The sequence below is a fragment of the Mesoplodon mirus genome (genome assembly GCF_964341445.2).
Source record: "Mesoplodon mirus genome assembly, chromosome: 12".
Lineage (NCBI taxonomy): Eukaryota > Metazoa > Chordata > Mammalia > Artiodactyla > Ziphiidae > Mesoplodon > Mesoplodon mirus.
Genome location: NC_138988.1, coordinates 1,950,664 through 1,968,513, shown reverse-complemented (window position 1 = coordinate 1,968,513; position 17,850 = coordinate 1,950,664). Strand labels below are relative to the sequence as shown.

Sequence of the window (17,850 nt, the reverse complement as noted above, 5' to 3'; positions counted from 1 at the left end):
GGGAACGGCCCACACGGAGGACGAGTCCCCGAGACAATCAGCGGCTCCTGCTTGGGCTTCAGGAGAGTCAGGTTCCGCAGTCCCAACCCTCTGCAAGATGCGGGAGGGGAAGAAGCCCCAGCGATAGGCGGAACCGCCGGCCGCTGGGGGGCGGGGCCGGCCTGTTGGGGGCGGGGCCTGGTGCGGGGATCGCGGGCGCGCGGAGAGCGACGCGGCCGCTGCGTCTGAGGTGGAGGTGAGGAGGGGACAGGCGGACGTCTTGGCGGGCCTGAGGGGGAGGCGAAGTGGGACGGACGGGGGCTGAGCGGGGGTGAGTGGGGCCGAGGCGGGATGGGAAGGCGGCGGGCCTGAGGGGGAAGTGAGACCGGACGGGCGGCGGGGGTGGGGGTGGGGCGCGGTCCTCGGGGTCAGCGGCCCCGGAGGGAGCGGGGTGGAGCTGGGGAGGCCGGGGCCGGCTAGGCAGGGGGAGCCCCCGGCTGAGAAGCTTCCTTTCCTCGCCCGGCCGGGCGTCGGGGCGGGAGGTGTCCCTGTGAGCCCGGCGCGCGGGCCTGGGGTGGGGGTAGGGCGGGGCGGGGCGGGGCGCGGAGGGAGACCCTGGGGGCCGAGGCCCGAGACCCGCGTCTGAGGCGCTCGAACCCCGTCCTCGCGTCCAGGGCCGCGGTGTTCGCAGCGCCGAGGATGTGCGGGCGGACGTCCTGCCACCTGTCCAAGGAGGTCCTCTCCCGGGCCTGCGCCTACCGGGACCGGCAGGGCCAGCGGCGGCTCCCAGAGTGGAGGGACCCGGACCGGTACTGCCCGTCGTACAACAAGAGCCCGCAGTCCAGCAGCCCGGTGCTCCTGTCCCGGCTGCACGTGGAGAAGGTGAGCGCTGACCTGACCTGCCCTGCGCCTGTGCTGACGCCTCCGGGACGGGTCGCTGTTCCTGGGACCCCAGCTGAGTGCTGCTCTGCACGAGGCGCGCCAGCCCTGGTGCCTGCCCGGTTCATATGCATTTGAAAACACTTCGGTAGCGTCTTTCAGACCTCACTGATCATCAGGGACTTTTCAATATCTTAAAAAAAAAAAAAGGGGATTTCCACGCCCCTTATGAGTCCAGCGAAGCCAGAATCTCTGGGTTTAGGGCAGGATTAAGACTAGCTAGTCTTAAAACACCTCTGACGTTTCTTGAACGTTTAAGTTTCTATTCTTTCTGCTTGCGTGTTCAGTGTGTTTATGTTTGTCTTACTGAAGCTAGGAACAGAGGTATTTGGCTTGGTATTCTGAAGTTTAATTGCATTCTTTATCTTTGTAGAATCTACTTCTCTAGTGTTGGAGTGGCCGATAATTTATAATCATGTTTTGGTTCTTGGCTTTGTCTCCTGAAAGAGGGAGTGTGTGTCTGTATGCATGTATACCTGCAGTGTAATAAAAATGCTTCATTCCAGAAATTAGTAATTTTTCCATGTCTTAAATATTTTAAATATCCTTGATATGTTATTTAAAATCCTGATGGTTTCCATCCTGGATTTTTATTCCGTCTGATCCATAATGCTTCAGTCACTTGATACAGTTGATTACACCCCTGCTGCATGCTCTTCAGAACTGTTGTGATAATGTGGTAGTCAAAAAAGATTCATTTTTCCGTTATGGGGATCAGATTATTTTGAGAAAAAAAAATACCAGGTGACTTTGATCTTTTTGGTTGAATGAAGCCATTTACATGAAATAGTTTATTCTCGAGCCATTTTTAGTGGATGCATACTTGTTGAAACTAAAAAAACTTTTTTTAATGAGAGGCAAATCAAAGTAAAATCAATATCATGGGGAACCTTGACTGGGAGAGGAAAAAATAAAACGTTTCAGAGGGAGGCATAATTTGAAGAGACAGAAGGATTAACTGTTTGAGGTTTCTTATTTTTTAGCCTCGGTTCTCTTTGTTCCACGTCATTAAAATTATAGAATGAATGTTAGCTGGAAGAAAACTTTAACAGATGTAAAGACAGAAGTGTAGAAAGATTGTGAGTGGTCCTGGGTTACCCAGTCAGTGAGGGAAGAGCTGGTACCGAGGTCCAGTCCACTGTTCCCACCGCAGTGGATACTTCCTGGAAGTAGGAACGGGGAAGGTAGAGCCCCTAAGCACAGCATAGCCCTCCTCTTCTGTCAGTGGTGTCAGTTTGCTGATGGAATGTTTTGACTCCACATCTCTAATAAATTTTATAACGATTGCTAGGGGTTTCCTAATTTTGATAAATATTTGAGGTTTCATTTATCTGAAAATGAAAATAGTAAATTGTAAAGCGAAAATAGAACTATTTCAGATCACTAATCCGTATCATCAATGTCAGCGCATGTGTATAGATGGTAACATTTGCATTTGAAGCCACTGACTTGCAAATTACTTCCTCTTTCATTTATCTACCCCCAGTGCTACCAGCTGTTCAGGTTACAAGTCCAAGAGGGTGGAGGAAAAGATGACTAATATTGAGCAATACTTTCAGTATTTTGGCTTAGAAGCTGCTTTCTAGTCATTGCTCCCAGTATGGGGCAGCCCTGTATTTGGGTTTGGTTTACAGTTGTCCGTTGAACACACTCAGGTTAAAGGTGATCAGTGGAATGTGTACAAGCATGATTTCTCAGCCTTGGCACTACTGACATTTTAAGTGGGATAATTGTTGTGGGAAGCTGACCTGTGCGTTGTAGAATGTTCAGCAACGTCACTGGCCTCTGCCCAGTAGATGCCAGTTTTCCCGAGGTCATCATAACCAAAACCGTGTCCTGACGTTGCCAAATACCCATTCGATACACCCACTCGATGCCAGTGGGCCAGCCCTCACCCCCGGGCTTGGTGAAGTGAAGGTCGGGGGGGCGGTGTCAGAATTGCCCCATGTCCAGAACCTCAGATTTAGAGTTTTGTCTTGTAAATTTCTGATGCGAGGTTGTTTAGTTGGCTGTGAGATAATGTTATCTCTTATTTTCATTTATGCTTTGTACAGGGGCCCTTCTGCTTGGAAGGCACATTTGACACATTTGATTCCGGAAGGGAAACAGGATTTACAAAAGCTCTGTGTTTTCACACATTCTTTCTCTTCCTTCCTTCTCTACCCTACCATTTCTTCCAGGGCCACCTTTTCCTTAGTTATCCTGCGAGCTCATTTATTGGTTTTAAAGGCTGCTTCTGTCTTTAAGGAGGAAGAAACACATATATGTATATATACATACAATTGATCCTCATTCTTCGTAGATTCTGTGTTGGTAAATTTGCCTACTTGCCTACTTTGTAACCCCCAAAATAATACTCATGATGCTTTTGTAGTCAGTCATTCGTGGACATACAGAGTGGTGAAATATTCAAGTTACCCAAATACGTATTCCTAACTGAGATCAAGTAAGATGAAGTTCTACTTTCTTGTTTCACTTTTTATACTATAAACAAGTGTCCTTTTTGAGATCTGTTTATTGCCATGTTTTTTGCATTTCTGTGCTTTTTGTTGGTGATCTTACTGTTTAAAATTGTCCCCAAGCATAGTGGTAACGTGCAGGCTAGAATTCCTAAATGCAGGAAGGGCATGATATGCCTTACAGAGAAAATACATGTGTTAGAGACGCTTCATTCATGCTTGAGTTACTGTGGCTGCTGGTCATGAATTCAACATTAATGAACCAACAATATATGTTAGATAAAGTGTAACATATAATAATAAATACGTTAAACAAAAACACACAGAAGACAAGGTTGTATATTGATCAGCTGATGAAAATGTTGTCACTATAGGTTCCTGGCAATGTAACGGTGTTTCCCCTAAGAGCCGCAGTTCAGTGTTCCCTACTTCAGTGTTCGTGGCAACTTTGTACAACCTACCTGCCATGTATAACAAGAATGGCTCTGTGTTTTGTGTGTGTGTGTGTGTGTGTGTGTGTGCGTATGGCAAGGGGATTAACTAATACAGGCAAGATTTTGAAAGAAGTGGGACAGGATCCTGTGAAGAGCACAGTGGAGGAATTAGCTTTAAACAAAAGGGAAGCCCGGAACTTTCCTGGTGGTCCAGTAGTTAAGACTCCGCGATCCCAGTGGTAGGGTCCCGGGTTCGATCCCTGGTCAGGGAACTAGATCCCGCATGCCGCAGCTAAAGATCCCACGTGCTGCAACTAAGACCTGGTGCAGCCAAATAAATTTAAGAGAAAAAAAAAAAGGGAAGCCCTTCTAAGACACTACTACTGACGATTCCCCTCTTGGAATTCCATCCTTTCAACTTTTTTCATCCTGCTTTTATCTCTCTAGGAACTTTTTGTTGGACTGCACTTTTTCCTCATTTCTCCTTTTTGTTTTTGTACCCCCAGGTTTGATCCCGGGATTGATTTGCTCTCTAGGAAACTTTATCCTAATGGCTTTACCAGTCATATTTGTATAGAAGATTTTGCTGTTTCTTTTTCATCGTAACCTCAAAAAATATTAAACTACAATTAGTGTGCCTATTCCATGCCACACATCTAACCTCATAAGTAGCGGAGAAGGGACTTTTGAACCAGGGTCTTCTTACAAAGGCCATATTCTTTCCTTTATACCAGAGGTTGGCAAACCATGGTCCTCAGACCAAATTTGGCTCACTGCCTGTTATTTATTTATTTATTTATTTATTTATTTTTACAACTTTATTGGAATATAATTGCTTCACAATGGTGTATTAGTTTCTGCTTTATAACAAAGTGAATCAGTTATACATATACATCTGTTCCCATATCCCTTCCCTCTTGCGTCTCCCTCCCTCCCTCACTGCCTGTTGGTTTTTTTTTTGAAGCAATCTGAGTCTACAGCACCTTTATTTTTGTTTAATTATCTTTCACTGCCTGTTTTTATAAATAAAGTTTTATTAGAATACAGCCATGCTCACTTGTTCTTTGGCTGCTTTCAAACTACCAACAGTGGCAGAGTTGAGTTGAGTTGCAGCAGAGACTGTGTGGACTCAGAAAGCCAAAAATATTTACTGTCTGGTCCATTACAGAAAAAGTTTGCTGACCCATTCTCTATACCATGCTGCCTCTCTCCTAAGCTTTAACTCCACATGCTTCTTGGACATAGTAAACCTCTGTCTGTGGATTTTATCCTAGAACTAACTCAGAGCAACCTTTATATTATGTTCACCAGTGAGGAATTAGGACAGGGCATTGCAGGTATGGTTTGTCTCTTCCCTGGAGTCTGGGGCCTCAGCTGAGAAGGCATTGGGGCTAGAATCATCTAGAGCAGGAGGCAGAAAACTAGGGCCCTCTGATCATTTTTGTAAATGAAATTTTATGGGACGGGGCGACATCCATTTATCTATTGTCTATGGCTGCTCTGTCCTTATAATAGCGTTTATAACAAAGACTGTGACGTCTACAGTACTTAATATTTAGCCTTTTAGAGAAAAGTGTACCAACATCTGATCTAGAGGCATCTTCACTCTCTTATCTGGCAGTTGATCGTTGGCTCTGAACTGGGGCTTTTGACCAAAGCCCCTACATGTGGCCTCTCCACAAAGCCTGGGCTTTTTCACCAAGGTAGCTGGATTTCTTATATGGCAGCGAAGGCAGTGTCTCAGCAAACAAGGAGGAAGCTGAAAAACCTTTTCTGACTTAGCCTTAGAAATCATGCAGTGTCACTCGTGCCACATTCTGTTGGATAGAAGCAGGTCACAGGGCCGTCCAGATTCAAGAAAAGGGCACATAGGTCCCCCACACAGCTCTTGATGGGAGAAGCGTCAGAGACTTCGGAACCATTTTTCTAAGCTGCCACAGACTTCCCGCTGTCATCTGAAATTCAACGTGTGATCTTTCCCCACCTCAAACCTCTTTTCGGATTTTTCTCTTTTGTTCAATAGCATCATCATTATTTCAGGCTTCTGGGCCTGCAAACTTAATCATCCCTGTTTTCTTTGTCCATTTGACAGCACAACTTCTTTATTTTTTTTTTTCCTATCTTTTGAATGTCTTTTATTCTCACGACTGTCACCAGACGTACTGTGCCACCCTAGTAGAAGCTAAAATACACTGTCTGCTCACTGGTGTCTTCCCACTCAGTGTAGTACACCTTGAGAATAGAGTGTGTGTGTGTGCGTGCATTTTTAATCTGTAGATTTCATCAAATTCTCAAGGGGCCAGTTACCTCAAAAGAGTTTAACCACCACATGTTGAGGGTGAGGCCCCAAGACTACCCCCACATTTGGCGATGCGTTGGAAGGACTCAGCATATGATGTGGCTAAGGTTTATTACAGTGAAAGCATACACAATAGAATCAGCAAGGGGAAAGAAACAAGGAGAAATCCGGAGAAATTTATGCACAGGCTTCCTTATAGTCTCTCCTTCCTGTGAGGGGACACACCAAGCATGTTTTCTCTCCAGCAGTGAAAAATGTGGTAACTTTGTGCGCTGTTTCTGCCAGGGAAACCCATTAGAAACTTAGGCCCAAGGGTTTTGTTGGGGGCTGGTCATGTAGGCACTCTCTGCCTAGCAAGTACCAAAATTCTAGACTCCTAGAAGGAAAGCAGGTGCTCAGGATAAACCTCATTTTTTGCACAAAGTAGGTATAGCGTACCATCCTTATCAGTTAGGGAGAGGTGGAAACACTCAAAATCCAAGTTCTCAGATCCTAACTGAGGGCCAATCCTGTAAGCAGGCCTTCCTAACAATAGCGTCCTCAGGCTGGCTATAACTTGGCTGCACAAAAGCACTTCCTGCACATTCTTGACACGGCCCCTAATTTCGTATCTGGTCTTTCCTCGCATCTGTTCTCTGTCTGATTCCTGTACCTCTTGTGGGAGCCAATCCAAGATCCACCTGACCCTATTCCCTCCGCTTCTGCCCCTCGCAAGGAGCTGATGATACTTCTCCACTCCATCTCTGCAGAGCATTCTCCACTGAACTTCTCCGACACTCCTTGTACCACTTACATGGCCCTTAGCCCATAGTATCCTGTTACTTCATGTTTTTAACGCCTGGCGGCCTCCCAAGTTGTAGTGCAAGCCCTTCGAGGTTCAGCACCTTCCATGTGCCCCCATACTACCCTATGTATCCCTCAATCATAGCATGTACCTTTTTGTATGATGGTTGCCTGTAACGTGTGCTTCTTGAGAGCTGGGGCCATGTGAAGTGCGGGGCCCAGGGCTACGTCTCTCCTGCAGTAGGCACTAATGGAAAGTTCACAGAAGTTAAACCTCTTTGTATCCCCCATCCTACCCAAGCAGAATGTCACACACTAATAAATGTGATGGCTAGAGAACTCAAATTACTCGCGTCATGATACCTCATGATAATTGTTTTCAAGTAGAATCTCTCCCCATTAATAATCCTCTTTGTAGTTTGATAGTAGTAGTAACGTAATGCATGGACTGAACTAGGTTTTCTAAATTTCACTATGATCTCCTCACTGGATCTTAACCTTTCTCGTGGCAGGGCGCAGACTCATGTGAGCGGGTCATTGCTCCCATGCGGTGGGGCCTGGTGCCATCTTGGTTTAAAGAAGCTGATCCTTCCAAGCTGCAGTTCAACACTAGCAACTGTCGTAGTGATACCATAATGGAGAAGCGGTCCTTTAAGGTAGGTAGCTGGTCTAGGGAAAAGGCACATATTCTGTTATTTATCTAACGGAACTATTAGCGCCTTATATACCTGAGAATAGTTCCAAAGTGTGTTCCCAGTTATTAATGTAGAGTGGTGTTCTGTTTATTACTGTGTGACAGAGCTTGCCAAGACAGCAGTTTATTATTTCTCATAATAAACCATGCGCTGCCCGGGCTCAACTAGACGGTGTTGACTCAACCACAGGTTCTCATGTAGTTCTAATCAGATGACAGCTGGATGTCCCAGGTGGCTTCTTAACCCATGTGTGACACCTCAGCTGGGATGAGTAGAACAACTGGAGGCCTTTCCGTGTGCCTGCTAGGGGGTGTCAGGGTGGTCAGGCATCTCACATGGCATCTGGCTTACCCAGACTTCACCATCCAAGACAGCAGGGCAGGAGCTGCAGGGCTCTGTGACCTTGCCTTGGAAGTCATAACAGCGTCACTTCTGCTGCGTTCTGTTGGTCATACAGAGCCAGCCTGACATCACTGAGGGAGGGGACCGCATAGCATGTGAATGTTGGTAGGCGTGGTTCTCTGTGAGGCCAGCTTTGGAGACTAGCTACCCCAGTGCCTGTTGCCTGCTATGTACATTATTTAATCTTTTCACCATCTGTGTAAGTGTGACTTTATACATAAGAAATGTGACATACAGAGGAATTAACTGCTCTGAGGTCACACATTGGCAGATCTGAGATTTTAAGTCTGTGAAACATGCTTCTGTCACTAAGACCATATCTTGCTCATGTTTTCCCTCAGGTGCCTCTGGGAAAGGGAAGGCGCTGTGTTGTTTTAGCAGATGGTTTCTATGAGTGGCAGCGATGTCAGAGAACAAACAAGACGCAGCCCTACTTCATCTACTTCCCCCAAATCAAAACAGAAAAGGTATCATCAGCAGTGTGTATCTGTGTCTGTGTCTTCGTGTGTTTGGAAGGTTCTCTGAGCTTCTTGGATTTTTGGTTTGATGTCTTTCCTATTTTTTTGAAAATTCTCAGCCATTATCTATTCAACTATTTCTTCTGCCCCATTTTCTCCTCTTTCTGGCATTCTAATTATATATGTGTTAGTTGGATATTGTCCCATAGTTTTTGGATGTTCTCTTCTGTATATTTCATTCTTTTTTCTCTGTTTCAGTTTGAGTGATTTTTATTGATCTGTTTTTAAGTTCATTCTTCCTTCTTATTTCACTGAAATTGCTTACCTGCCTGTTCATGCATGTTGTCTACCTTTTCTATAAGAGCTATAATATATATATATATATATATATATATATATATGTAACACATAGCTTATATATATATATATATATATATATATATATATATAGTAATTACACTTAAATTCCTGTCTGATAGTTTCAGCATTTGGGAAATGTAATCTCTTGAGTGTGGTCCTGTTGATTTGTATATATCTTGGCAGTTCATTGGTTATTTTTGGCTTTTTGTATGTCTTATAATTTTTTATTGATTGCCAGACATAGTAGATAGGACAGAGACTGAGATCAATAATATTTATGTCTGGAAATGGATATGTTTATTCTTTTTTTTTTTGGCTGTATTGAGCCTTTGTTGCTGCGGGCGGGCTTTCTCTAGTTGCGGCGAGCGGGGGCTACTCTTCGTTGCGGTGCACGGGCTTCTCATTGCGGTGGCTTCTCTTGTTGCAGAGCATGGGCTCTAGGCGCGTGGGCTTCAGTAGTTGTGGCTCGCAGACTCAGTAGTTGTGGTGCAAGGGCTTAGTTGCTCTGCTGTATGTGGGATCTTCCCAGACCAGGGATCGAACCCATGTTGCCTGCATTGGCAGGCGGATTCTTAAACCGCACCAGCAGGGAAGTCCCTGTTTATTCTTTTATTAGGCCATTAATGTCCGAGGTTGAGTTGATACTGTCCGGAGCTGAACTGGGTTTGGTTTTGTTGTGCACCCCAGGCTTTAAATATTCTCTGCTGTCACCTTGTGTTTAGGGCAAGGGTTGGTTTTCCAGAGGGTTTTTCTCAATAGCCCTGTTCCCTGCAGCTGTTGTTACTTCCCTTTGAGCCTGTGCCTTCGAGAGGATCTCTCCGTGCTCTTGCCCCTCCCCCGGAAGTAGACTGCTGTTGCTTGTCCTCTGGTGTACAGGGAGGTGGAAAGAGCTCTCCGCTGTCTTGGTTCAGTCTCAGGCTTAAGCAGAACTGTGTCCCCGGCTCTCAGGCTCAGGCTTTCTCAGTGATCCTGCTCCTTCTCCAGGGGCTAGAGGGTTTTTTCTTTTGCCCTTTTCCAGCCTCAGGGGGTCTTTACCTGTATCTTAGGAGCGATAGGATTTATCACTTTTCCCCTGGCCCCTTAAGCTTTTTGTTCCTTAGAGGAGAAGTGACCAGGTAAGGCTTCTCACCATCCCTGAGGCAAAAGAGCTCCCCGTGTCGAGCACGCTTTGGCAAGGAAGGAAGCTTTCTCCAGTCTCCTGCCCCCAGTCTCTCTCGTGAGCACCTGTGGAGGGTGGTCTGCAAGCTGAGGCAAACTTCCCTGATGTCTGCAGCCCGCAGGGGTTCTGTGCCCTCAGGCTAGCCCACACTCTGCCTCGAGCCATTTGTTGATAATTTTATCTGAATTCTTACCTGCTGTATGAAGGAGGCCGTGTTTTCCTTCTGTCACCACTGGGAAGCCAGTACTGATGTCTCTCCTCTTGGATGACCCTGTCTTTCCATAAAGCTCAGGCTAATTGGTTGCCCTGTGACCTCAGTTCTCCGATGAGTTTAAGTTACGGTTATTTAGATTCTCTACCTTTTTTTTTGTTAGGGTGGAGGTGACACTTTCCAGCTTTCTGTATTCTAGGCCTTGAATGAACGTTAAATGGCAAGTAGGAGTTGGCGTGATGAAAAAGGGAAGGAAAGACCTTTGGGGCAGAGGAAAGTTGCTTCTGCGAGATACAGGGGCATGAGATTGCACGAGGGCCCCATTTAGAAATAGCTGGGCTTAATTCAAGTTAACATTGTAATTGAGAGCCGGAATGATGATCCAGATCATGGAAGGCCTGAATATCCACTGAAGGTGTTAAACTGTATTGTGAAAGCATTAAGGAGCCATAAATCTATTGCTTCAGTGAGTATCTGCCACCAAGCCTCTTTCCTTCTGTGACAGTGGATCAAGAGGACCCATGCTAAAGGCATGGGCTGAATTACTTCTAAAACGATTGCCATGCTCTCAAGTCTGTAATAGTACCCAACCTGCAGGGGGGAAGGCGGCTGCTGAATATCTAATCTACCGTGGATTTTGCTTCCAGTCAGAGAGCATGGGTGCTGCAGATGGCCCTGAGGACTGGGAGAAAGTCTGGGACAACTGGAGGCCGCTGACAATGGCTGGGCTCTTTGACTGCTGGGAGCCCCCGGAGGGAGGAGACTGCCTGTATTCTTACACCATCATCACAGTGGATTCCTGCAAAGGCTTGAGTGACATCCACCACCGGCAAGTCACACTTCTCATGCCTGGGTCCAAAAGGATTCAGGGCAGGGTTTGTCCTCTTTGCTTTTAGATAGGCAGCTTCTGTACGCACAGATTTAGAGAGTAGGAAACTAAGACAGTTGCTTCACAAAACACAGTCAGTTTGGCTGTAACATGACATGCATTCCTAAAAATCACCACACTATGCAAAATTGCACTATGAAAACCATAGGACTTACGGGAAACGTGGGACTAAGGGGACAACACTTAAAAATTTTGTCAGTGACACAGTAAAACAAAAAGAAAATAGGAATCTAGTAAAAACAGTACTATCGTTCCATGCATTAAGTGGTTACGAGGTACGTAGATATTACAATAAATGTGGCAGTTTACCTTAGAAAGACCTGAAACTGACGTGTGGGAGTGAGTGTCGGAAGAGTGGCAGCTTGTGTTACTGTGCAGTGGCAGAAGGAAGATTCTGCAAAACTATCATCTTTTGCGGTCTTAAATCCTGGGCCATGTTCTTCTGCCTTTGAAACATTGTTCCTTCGAGGCGTGCCTTTATAATAGATACGTATTTAATCAAAACTGAACATTTTGGTCCAATGTCTGGCCTCCTCCAATTACCTTCAGTATCACTGGTGGAAATTCCTTAGCAGCATCTTCATCTGTGCTCATGTCTTCTCCCAACAGCTGAGAGCTCGGGAAATTGCAGCAGGGTTTGAGGCCACCAAAACAGCCATTGCTAGTGCTAAGAGGAGCCACCTCTGTGGTATCTTTGTGGTCTGTGTGTGCAGAGAGGGCATTCTCTTTGTGAGAAGGCTTCCAGTTTTTTAGTTTTTTTACTGCGGCTTTCAGTCCACATACTAAATCTTTCCATTGCTCTGTTCCTTCAGACCTGGCTGGTATTGACTTTATAATACTTCTTGCAATTGTTCCAGCCGTGGATGTTCCTTTTTTCCCAGCCCTGTTACTGTTGTGGATCCTTTATGTCTGTTGCTCAGGAGATATCACATGTTCTCTTCTTGCTTTCAAGACGCTTTATTATTATTTCAAGCTTCTCGTCAAGACTTACACGTTTTTTGTTTGCGTGCACTGCTTAGCATGTTTGAGCCAGGAAGCTTAGACATGTCTCAGGTGTTGAATGAATAGTTTTTTTAATATAGAGAAAAGTTTACAAATGCAAGGTAAGAGCAGAACACAACTTTGGAGGATAATATGCAGTGAGCCAAGGTAGCCATCAGTGTTTGAGACGTGTGCATTTTGTGTATTCTTACAAGGCTCAGTTCAGCGGGGTGCGGTTTTCTGTGTTCACTTTGTGTTTCTCACAGACAAAGCCGTATATAAGCAAAGGCAAAATTTGCATTATGTTCTAATAGATCAATCACATTGGAACAGATTTTCATTTTAAAAACAAGTGTTACGGGACCTCCCTGGTGGTCCAGTGGCTAAGACTCTGCGCTCCCAATGCAGGGGGCCCGGGTTCGATACCTGGTCAGGGAACTAGGTCCCACATGCATGCCGCAACTAAGAGTTCGCATGCTGCAGCAAAGGTCCCGCACAAGGCAGCAAAGATCCTGTGTGCTGCAACTAAGACCCAACGCAGCCAAATAAATAAGTAAATAGTTTAAAATATATTTAATAAAATAAAAAACGTTAGCAGATCTGGCTGTACTTGTGTAACACTTTCACAGTTTTTGCCGGATATGAGTGTCCTCAGAAGTAATTTTATGATCTTTTGCTGAAAAGAATGCAGTGCTGCGCATACTGGATGACCTGTTTTAGCCCTCTTGTCCTAAGCATTCTGTCTGAAATGATGCTTTCATGGGATATAATAGTTCTAGTTTTTGCTAATTCACCTTAAAATAAATTCCTCTTTCATCTAATCTAAGATTTTGTACCACTATTTTATACATTGTTAAGAAAAATAAAGAGCTGCCAATTATTGCCATTAAACTGTGATACAGTGCAGAGATGCCATTCATCATAAAATGCATCTGGATTTAAAAGATCTTAAAATACCCTTTTTAAAAAAATATTTATTGATTTATTTAAATTTATTTGGTTGCCCCAGGTCTTAGTTGTGGCATGCGAACTCTCAGTTGCGGCATGTGTGTGAGATCTAGTTCCCTGACCAGGGATCGAACCTGGGCCCCCTGCATTGGGAGCTTGGAGTCCCAACCACTGCACCACCAGGGAAGTCCCTTAAAATACTTTTTAAAAGTACATGTTTGGAGGAATTCCCTGGCGATCCAGTGGTTAGGACTCCGTGCTTCCACTGCTGAGGGCCCGGGTTTGATCTCTGGTCGGGGAACTAAGAATCCCATAAGCCATGCAGTGCAGCCAAAAAAATAAAATGTTTGACTTGTTGAAGTAATAATAATTATTAAAATGGATGTTAACGCATTTATCTCCTATCTGTACCACCCACCAATGAAGTGTGTACATCCTTTGCATTGGCCTAGAACATAAAATTGGGGGCTAAACAAGGGATCTTTTCCTAACATCTGCTGGGTACCAGGAGTCATCTGAGGCAGGTTCTTTGCTTTTCTGAGCCATAGTTTCCTTTTGTTCACAATTATGTAAATAGCTCTTTCTTAGATAAATCTGCCATGGGTGATAAGGCTGGAGAGTATTGTTGATAGACAAGTTTTCCAGGGTTTATTTTCCCTTTAAGTCTAGGCTGGAGTGTCGTAAAGGTCACCAGTTGGCTAGCATGTACACTGGAGTGGGTCCACTCATAGCACGGGGTACTGTCTTTGCCATCTGACTCTGTTAAGCTGGGTCTCCTGATGTTGAGTTTTGTGCCCATGGGTGGAGGGGTGGGGGGGACACCGGGCAGCAACTGGCACGTGAGGCGCGGAGGGAGGGAGGGTGAGCTGCTGCTTGGGGCAGTTTGCGCTTCAGCTGACCGGGCCTTCCCCCCCACACCCCCTCTCTCCACCCCACCCACCCCCACGGCTCCCAACCACTGTCTTCACCTCGCGGGCTAGGATGCCTGCCATATTAGATGGAGAGGAGGCAGTCTCTAAGTGGCTGGACTTTGGGGACGTCTCAGCTCAAGAAGCTCTGAAGTTAATTCACCCCACAGAGAACATCACCTTCCATCCAGTCTCTTCCGTGGTGAACAACTCCCGAAACAACACTCCTGAGTGTCTGCTTCCTGTCGACTCGCTGGTCAAAAAGGTAGGGGCCTGTGACTACGGTAGTCCCTTCTGAGCTTTCTGTCTTCTGTCAGTGTGACCTATTAATTTTATGCCATGACCTTTCACAATCAGAGATTGAATACAAACCACCCCAAATTCACCTTCCTCGTGCACGGCAAGGTGGACCAGAGCAGTGACACTCAAAGCTGGCTGTGACCCGGGAGTCCTCAGGAGACCTGCTTCAAAATGTAAATGCCAGCCTCTGTCTAGACCTAGTGCTTCAGTATTCAGGGCTGGGCTTGGGCTTCTGTATCTTTAAGAAGCTGCCTTGGTGGGTCTGATAATAACCCAAGTTTGAGGATTCCTAATCTAGAGGGTGATTGTGAGAAGGACAAAGGAGCCCTTGACCATAACTGTGTCTCTCACCAACCAGATGTGTGATTTATGTCTCTTTTCTGCACCTCTGTTTTCCCAACTACAAGATGGAGGAATTCCAATCCTCGCTCTCCTTCAGGGGATCTGAGAAGATTCCTGCCGTGAACTTTAACTTCTTAGAATTGGCAGGGATCCAGATGATGTATTTTGAAGGGAAGGTGAACAGGCAAGAGGCCTCAGTGAGAAGGAAGTTCCAGAGCAGAAGAAGCTGGCCCCTGCTGGTACCCGGGGTGAAGGTTTAGGAGTAGCAACTGTTTGTAGGTGGCATAGAGGGACCTGAAGTAAGACATGGGTCTGAGTGTTCCAAAGTAGGCATCTTAGGGTGCCTGAGAAGTGTGAAGGACAATGATGGCTAGAACAGCTGCCCCCTTCCCCACTTTTCTAAAAGTTTATTAAGTGTTCATACTCACTGTCAGTGTCATCTTTTTTCTCTCAGTCTGTCAAACTCCTGCACCCCTGACACTTTTTTCCATTACCCGTCTCTAAAAATGTCATTGTATGTATTCCTTTTGCACTAGACACGGCCCCATTTCTGCCATGGTCTTTCCTCCAGAAGAATTCACATTCTGGAGAGGTGGCATCGTGTGAACTCAGAAGCTTCAGTCCGGGGTTGGCAAAGGTGTAGAGGAAGCAGAGGGAGCGGGGCTGGTGGGGGGCTGTGCGGAGGGCAGTGCCGCGGGAGAGAGCTGCGCTCCGGCCCTGCGGCTCCCCGCCCCACCCCACACCGCCTGGTCCTGCTGAAGCACACGCTTTTCCCTGACACGGCTTCATTGTCTGCCCGTGTTTGGAGTGCCCAGCAGCCCTCTTCTCTGGCTGGTCCCACACACCTCTGGGAAGCCTCCTCTGAGAGCTGCTCCCTACTCCTTGCAGCCCTTGGAACACACTCTGCCCCTCTCGTCCCACTCCTGATAAGGGGCCCCATCTGGCCCTTGGTGACATCTTCCATGCCTAGGTCAATACCTAATGCCTCTTTCCCCTCTTTCTTCCCTTGGACTTGGCCTGTTTCCAAGAGCTTGAGCTGGTGGTTTGAGCTTTTCCTTCTTTCTCCTAGGAGCTCAAGACAAGTGGCAGCGGCCAGAAGATGTTGCAGTGGCTGGCCACAAAGTCACCCAAAAAGGAAGACACCGAAACACCCCAAAAGGCAGAGTCAGATGTGCCCCAGTGGTCCAGCCAGTTCTTGAAGAAGAGCCCGATCTCCCCCAGGAGAGGCGGCGCTGACCTCCTGGCGCGATGGCTGAAGCGGGAGAAGGAGGAGGAGCCTGTGGCCAAGCGGCCTCACACCCAGTAGCGCGGGACTTACAGAGGCCAAGGCCAAGGTGTGCTGCGCTGAATACCAAGGTGATGACAGGTTGGGGGGGGGTGTTGCTTGGAGGAGGTAGCACAGTGTTAACAGTTGTGGCTTCTTGGGGGAGTGGCTGTCCTGACTGTGACCGGGAACCCCTAGTGGGGTGGGTGGGCAGCCTGGGAAAAGGGAGAGGTACCACCATCAACTCATGATGGGGGGCAGGGGGACCTTGTGCCCACAGCTCTCTCCTGGTAGCCCGGGGACCTTCCCTCAGAGTCGGACCCTGCTGGCAGTTCTCAGCGTGACCTGGTACTGCTTAGCAGAGGCTGTTTTCTGTTTAGCCTTCGGGCTCTTTCAGTGCTTTGGAATTAAGTTCTTAAAACATTGTATAAGTTCTTAAAACATTGTATTTTTTTTTGAATAAAGTGTTTGATAAACTGTTTACACTTCAGAAAATGCTGCTGGTGGGAGGAACTCTGGATCTCACTGTTTTCTCCTGGCATAGTCCTAGGGAATGGTTTTGTCACAATGTGGGGCACTAGGGTTTTTGTGGACAAAACTGCCTTTCTGGAAACAACAAAAAGGCTTGGTGGGGCGCTCTTTATTGAGTCTCTGTTTACTCTTAATACTTGGAAGTTGCCCGAATCTTTTAGCTTAAAACCAGCCAGAGTACCTGCCAAACACGAGGGGTTGCAGAGGCCGAGACCCCTGCATGGGGAGCGCAGGATCTGGGTGCGAGCCTTGCCCAGATTCGCGTCCTCTGGGTGGAGCAGGGCACGGAGGGTGACACGGGTTTGGGGGCCATCCGCCCCAGCCTGGTCAGCGCCCCCGCGGTTTGTTCTGCAGGCTCGTCCCAGGCACCAGTCACTCTAATTAGATGTTTGGGTGGTTGTGACCGTACGCCTCCCCACCCAGATGACTGGGTCCGTGAAGGCACGGACCGCTTTCTGCCCACGTGAACAGGAGGCCTGCAAAGGCGCCTATAATGTAGCTGCGCACTAACTGCGCGCGCAGCCCTCCAGGCTTAACCGGATGCCACGCCTCGAGGGGCGAGGAGCGGGCCGCCCACGGTGGGGGCGCCGAGGCCGAGGGGCCTTCCCAGGGGTCCGGTGACAGCCTCCAGGAGGGCCGCGCCGGGCACGCCCCCTTCCCCCCCCCCCCCCCGCCTCCGGTCGTCCGGGAGACGGAACCAGCCAAACGCGGCCCTGGCGCCGGGATGCATGTGGCGCCTCCGCGCACAGGCTGCCACGCGCTCGCCGCCGCCGGGCCTATGCAAATCAGGGATCGCAACCTCACCAATCAGAGCGGGGCCCCGGCGCTGTTCCTGCCAATGGGGGCGAGCGGCGCTGTCGGGCGGGATCCCCGCCCCAGACCCTAGGCCTGCAAATTCTTCTTCCGGGGGCGGCGGCAGCGGTAGCGGAGTGGCGGGTGGGGTTTGTAGACCAACCCTAGGCGGAGGGGCGCGTGGCGCTTTTCCGGGGCCTGCAGTGTTCTCTGAGCTCTTTGGCTCGGGGTTGTAGTGAGAGATCGTACAGATACAGATATCTTACCACCGGAATGTTGACTGTTAGGACTTTTGTCGTATTTGCTTCAAGTTTAACGAGCGACAAAAGTAAAATTCCCTTTGTTTCTCCTCGCTGTTCCCCACTCTTTTTCAGGGTTGTCAGTTTGGTGGGGTCTTTTACCAGGAAGAATAGAGTATCCTCAGGAGCCTGTGTCCTTTTCATTCAGGTTTTTATACTTTAACATAAATGTGATGTTAAAAGCACATTCTTGTATCAAAACATTGTTTTGTGATATTCAGGTTTACATAAATGGTATCATCTTGGGCATTTCCTTCGGCAGTTTTTTCCCCCTAGCTGACTTACCAGCTTTACTAGGTATTGCCAAGTTGCTCTCCAAATTTTCACTAGCTTCAGGGGTATGTGATTACCATTTTCCCACCTTTTGCCAATACTTACTCCTGCTTGTTAGAGCAGCATAGCATATTGTCCTGCCCTT

General features: G+C 47.4%; 1 protein-coding gene across 2 annotated transcripts; it reads left to right on the top strand.

Moving 5' to 3' along the window:
- Positions 1-171: 171 nt before the first annotated feature.
- On the top strand, positions 172-16,291 carry HMCES (5-hydroxymethylcytosine binding, ES cell specific). Of its 2 annotated transcripts, none has more exons than XM_082639154.1 (7): positions 172-235; positions 654-861; positions 7,406-7,549; positions 8,332-8,457; positions 10,826-11,007; positions 13,977-14,169; positions 15,616-16,291. In XM_082639154.1, exons 2-7 carry the CDS (start codon positions 679-681, stop codon positions 15,850-15,852), a joined length of 1,065 nt encoding a protein of 354 aa, XP_082495280.1. In that variant the 5' UTR covers positions 172-235; positions 654-678; the 3' UTR covers positions 15,853-16,291. The 2 variants fall into 2 exon arrangements, with proteins under 2 accessions (XP_082495280.1, XP_082495281.1); XM_082639155.1 differs by lacking the exon at positions 172-235 and adding an exon at positions 287-310.
- The last annotated feature ends 1,559 nt before the right edge of the window (positions 16,292-17,850 follow it).

Coding starts and splice junctions, on each gene's coding strand:
- HMCES (XM_082639154.1), top strand. CDS start 679: ATGTGCGGGCGGACGTCCTGCCACCTGTCCAAGGAGGTCCTCTCCCGG. Junction 7,550..8,331: donor TGGAGAAGCGGTCCTTTAAG/GTAGGTAGCTGG, acceptor GTTTTCCCTCAG/GTGCCTCTGGGAAAGGGAAG. Junction 11,008..13,976: donor TTGAGTGACATCCACCACCG/GCAAGTCACACT, acceptor CTCGCGGGCTAG/GATGCCTGCCATATTAGATG.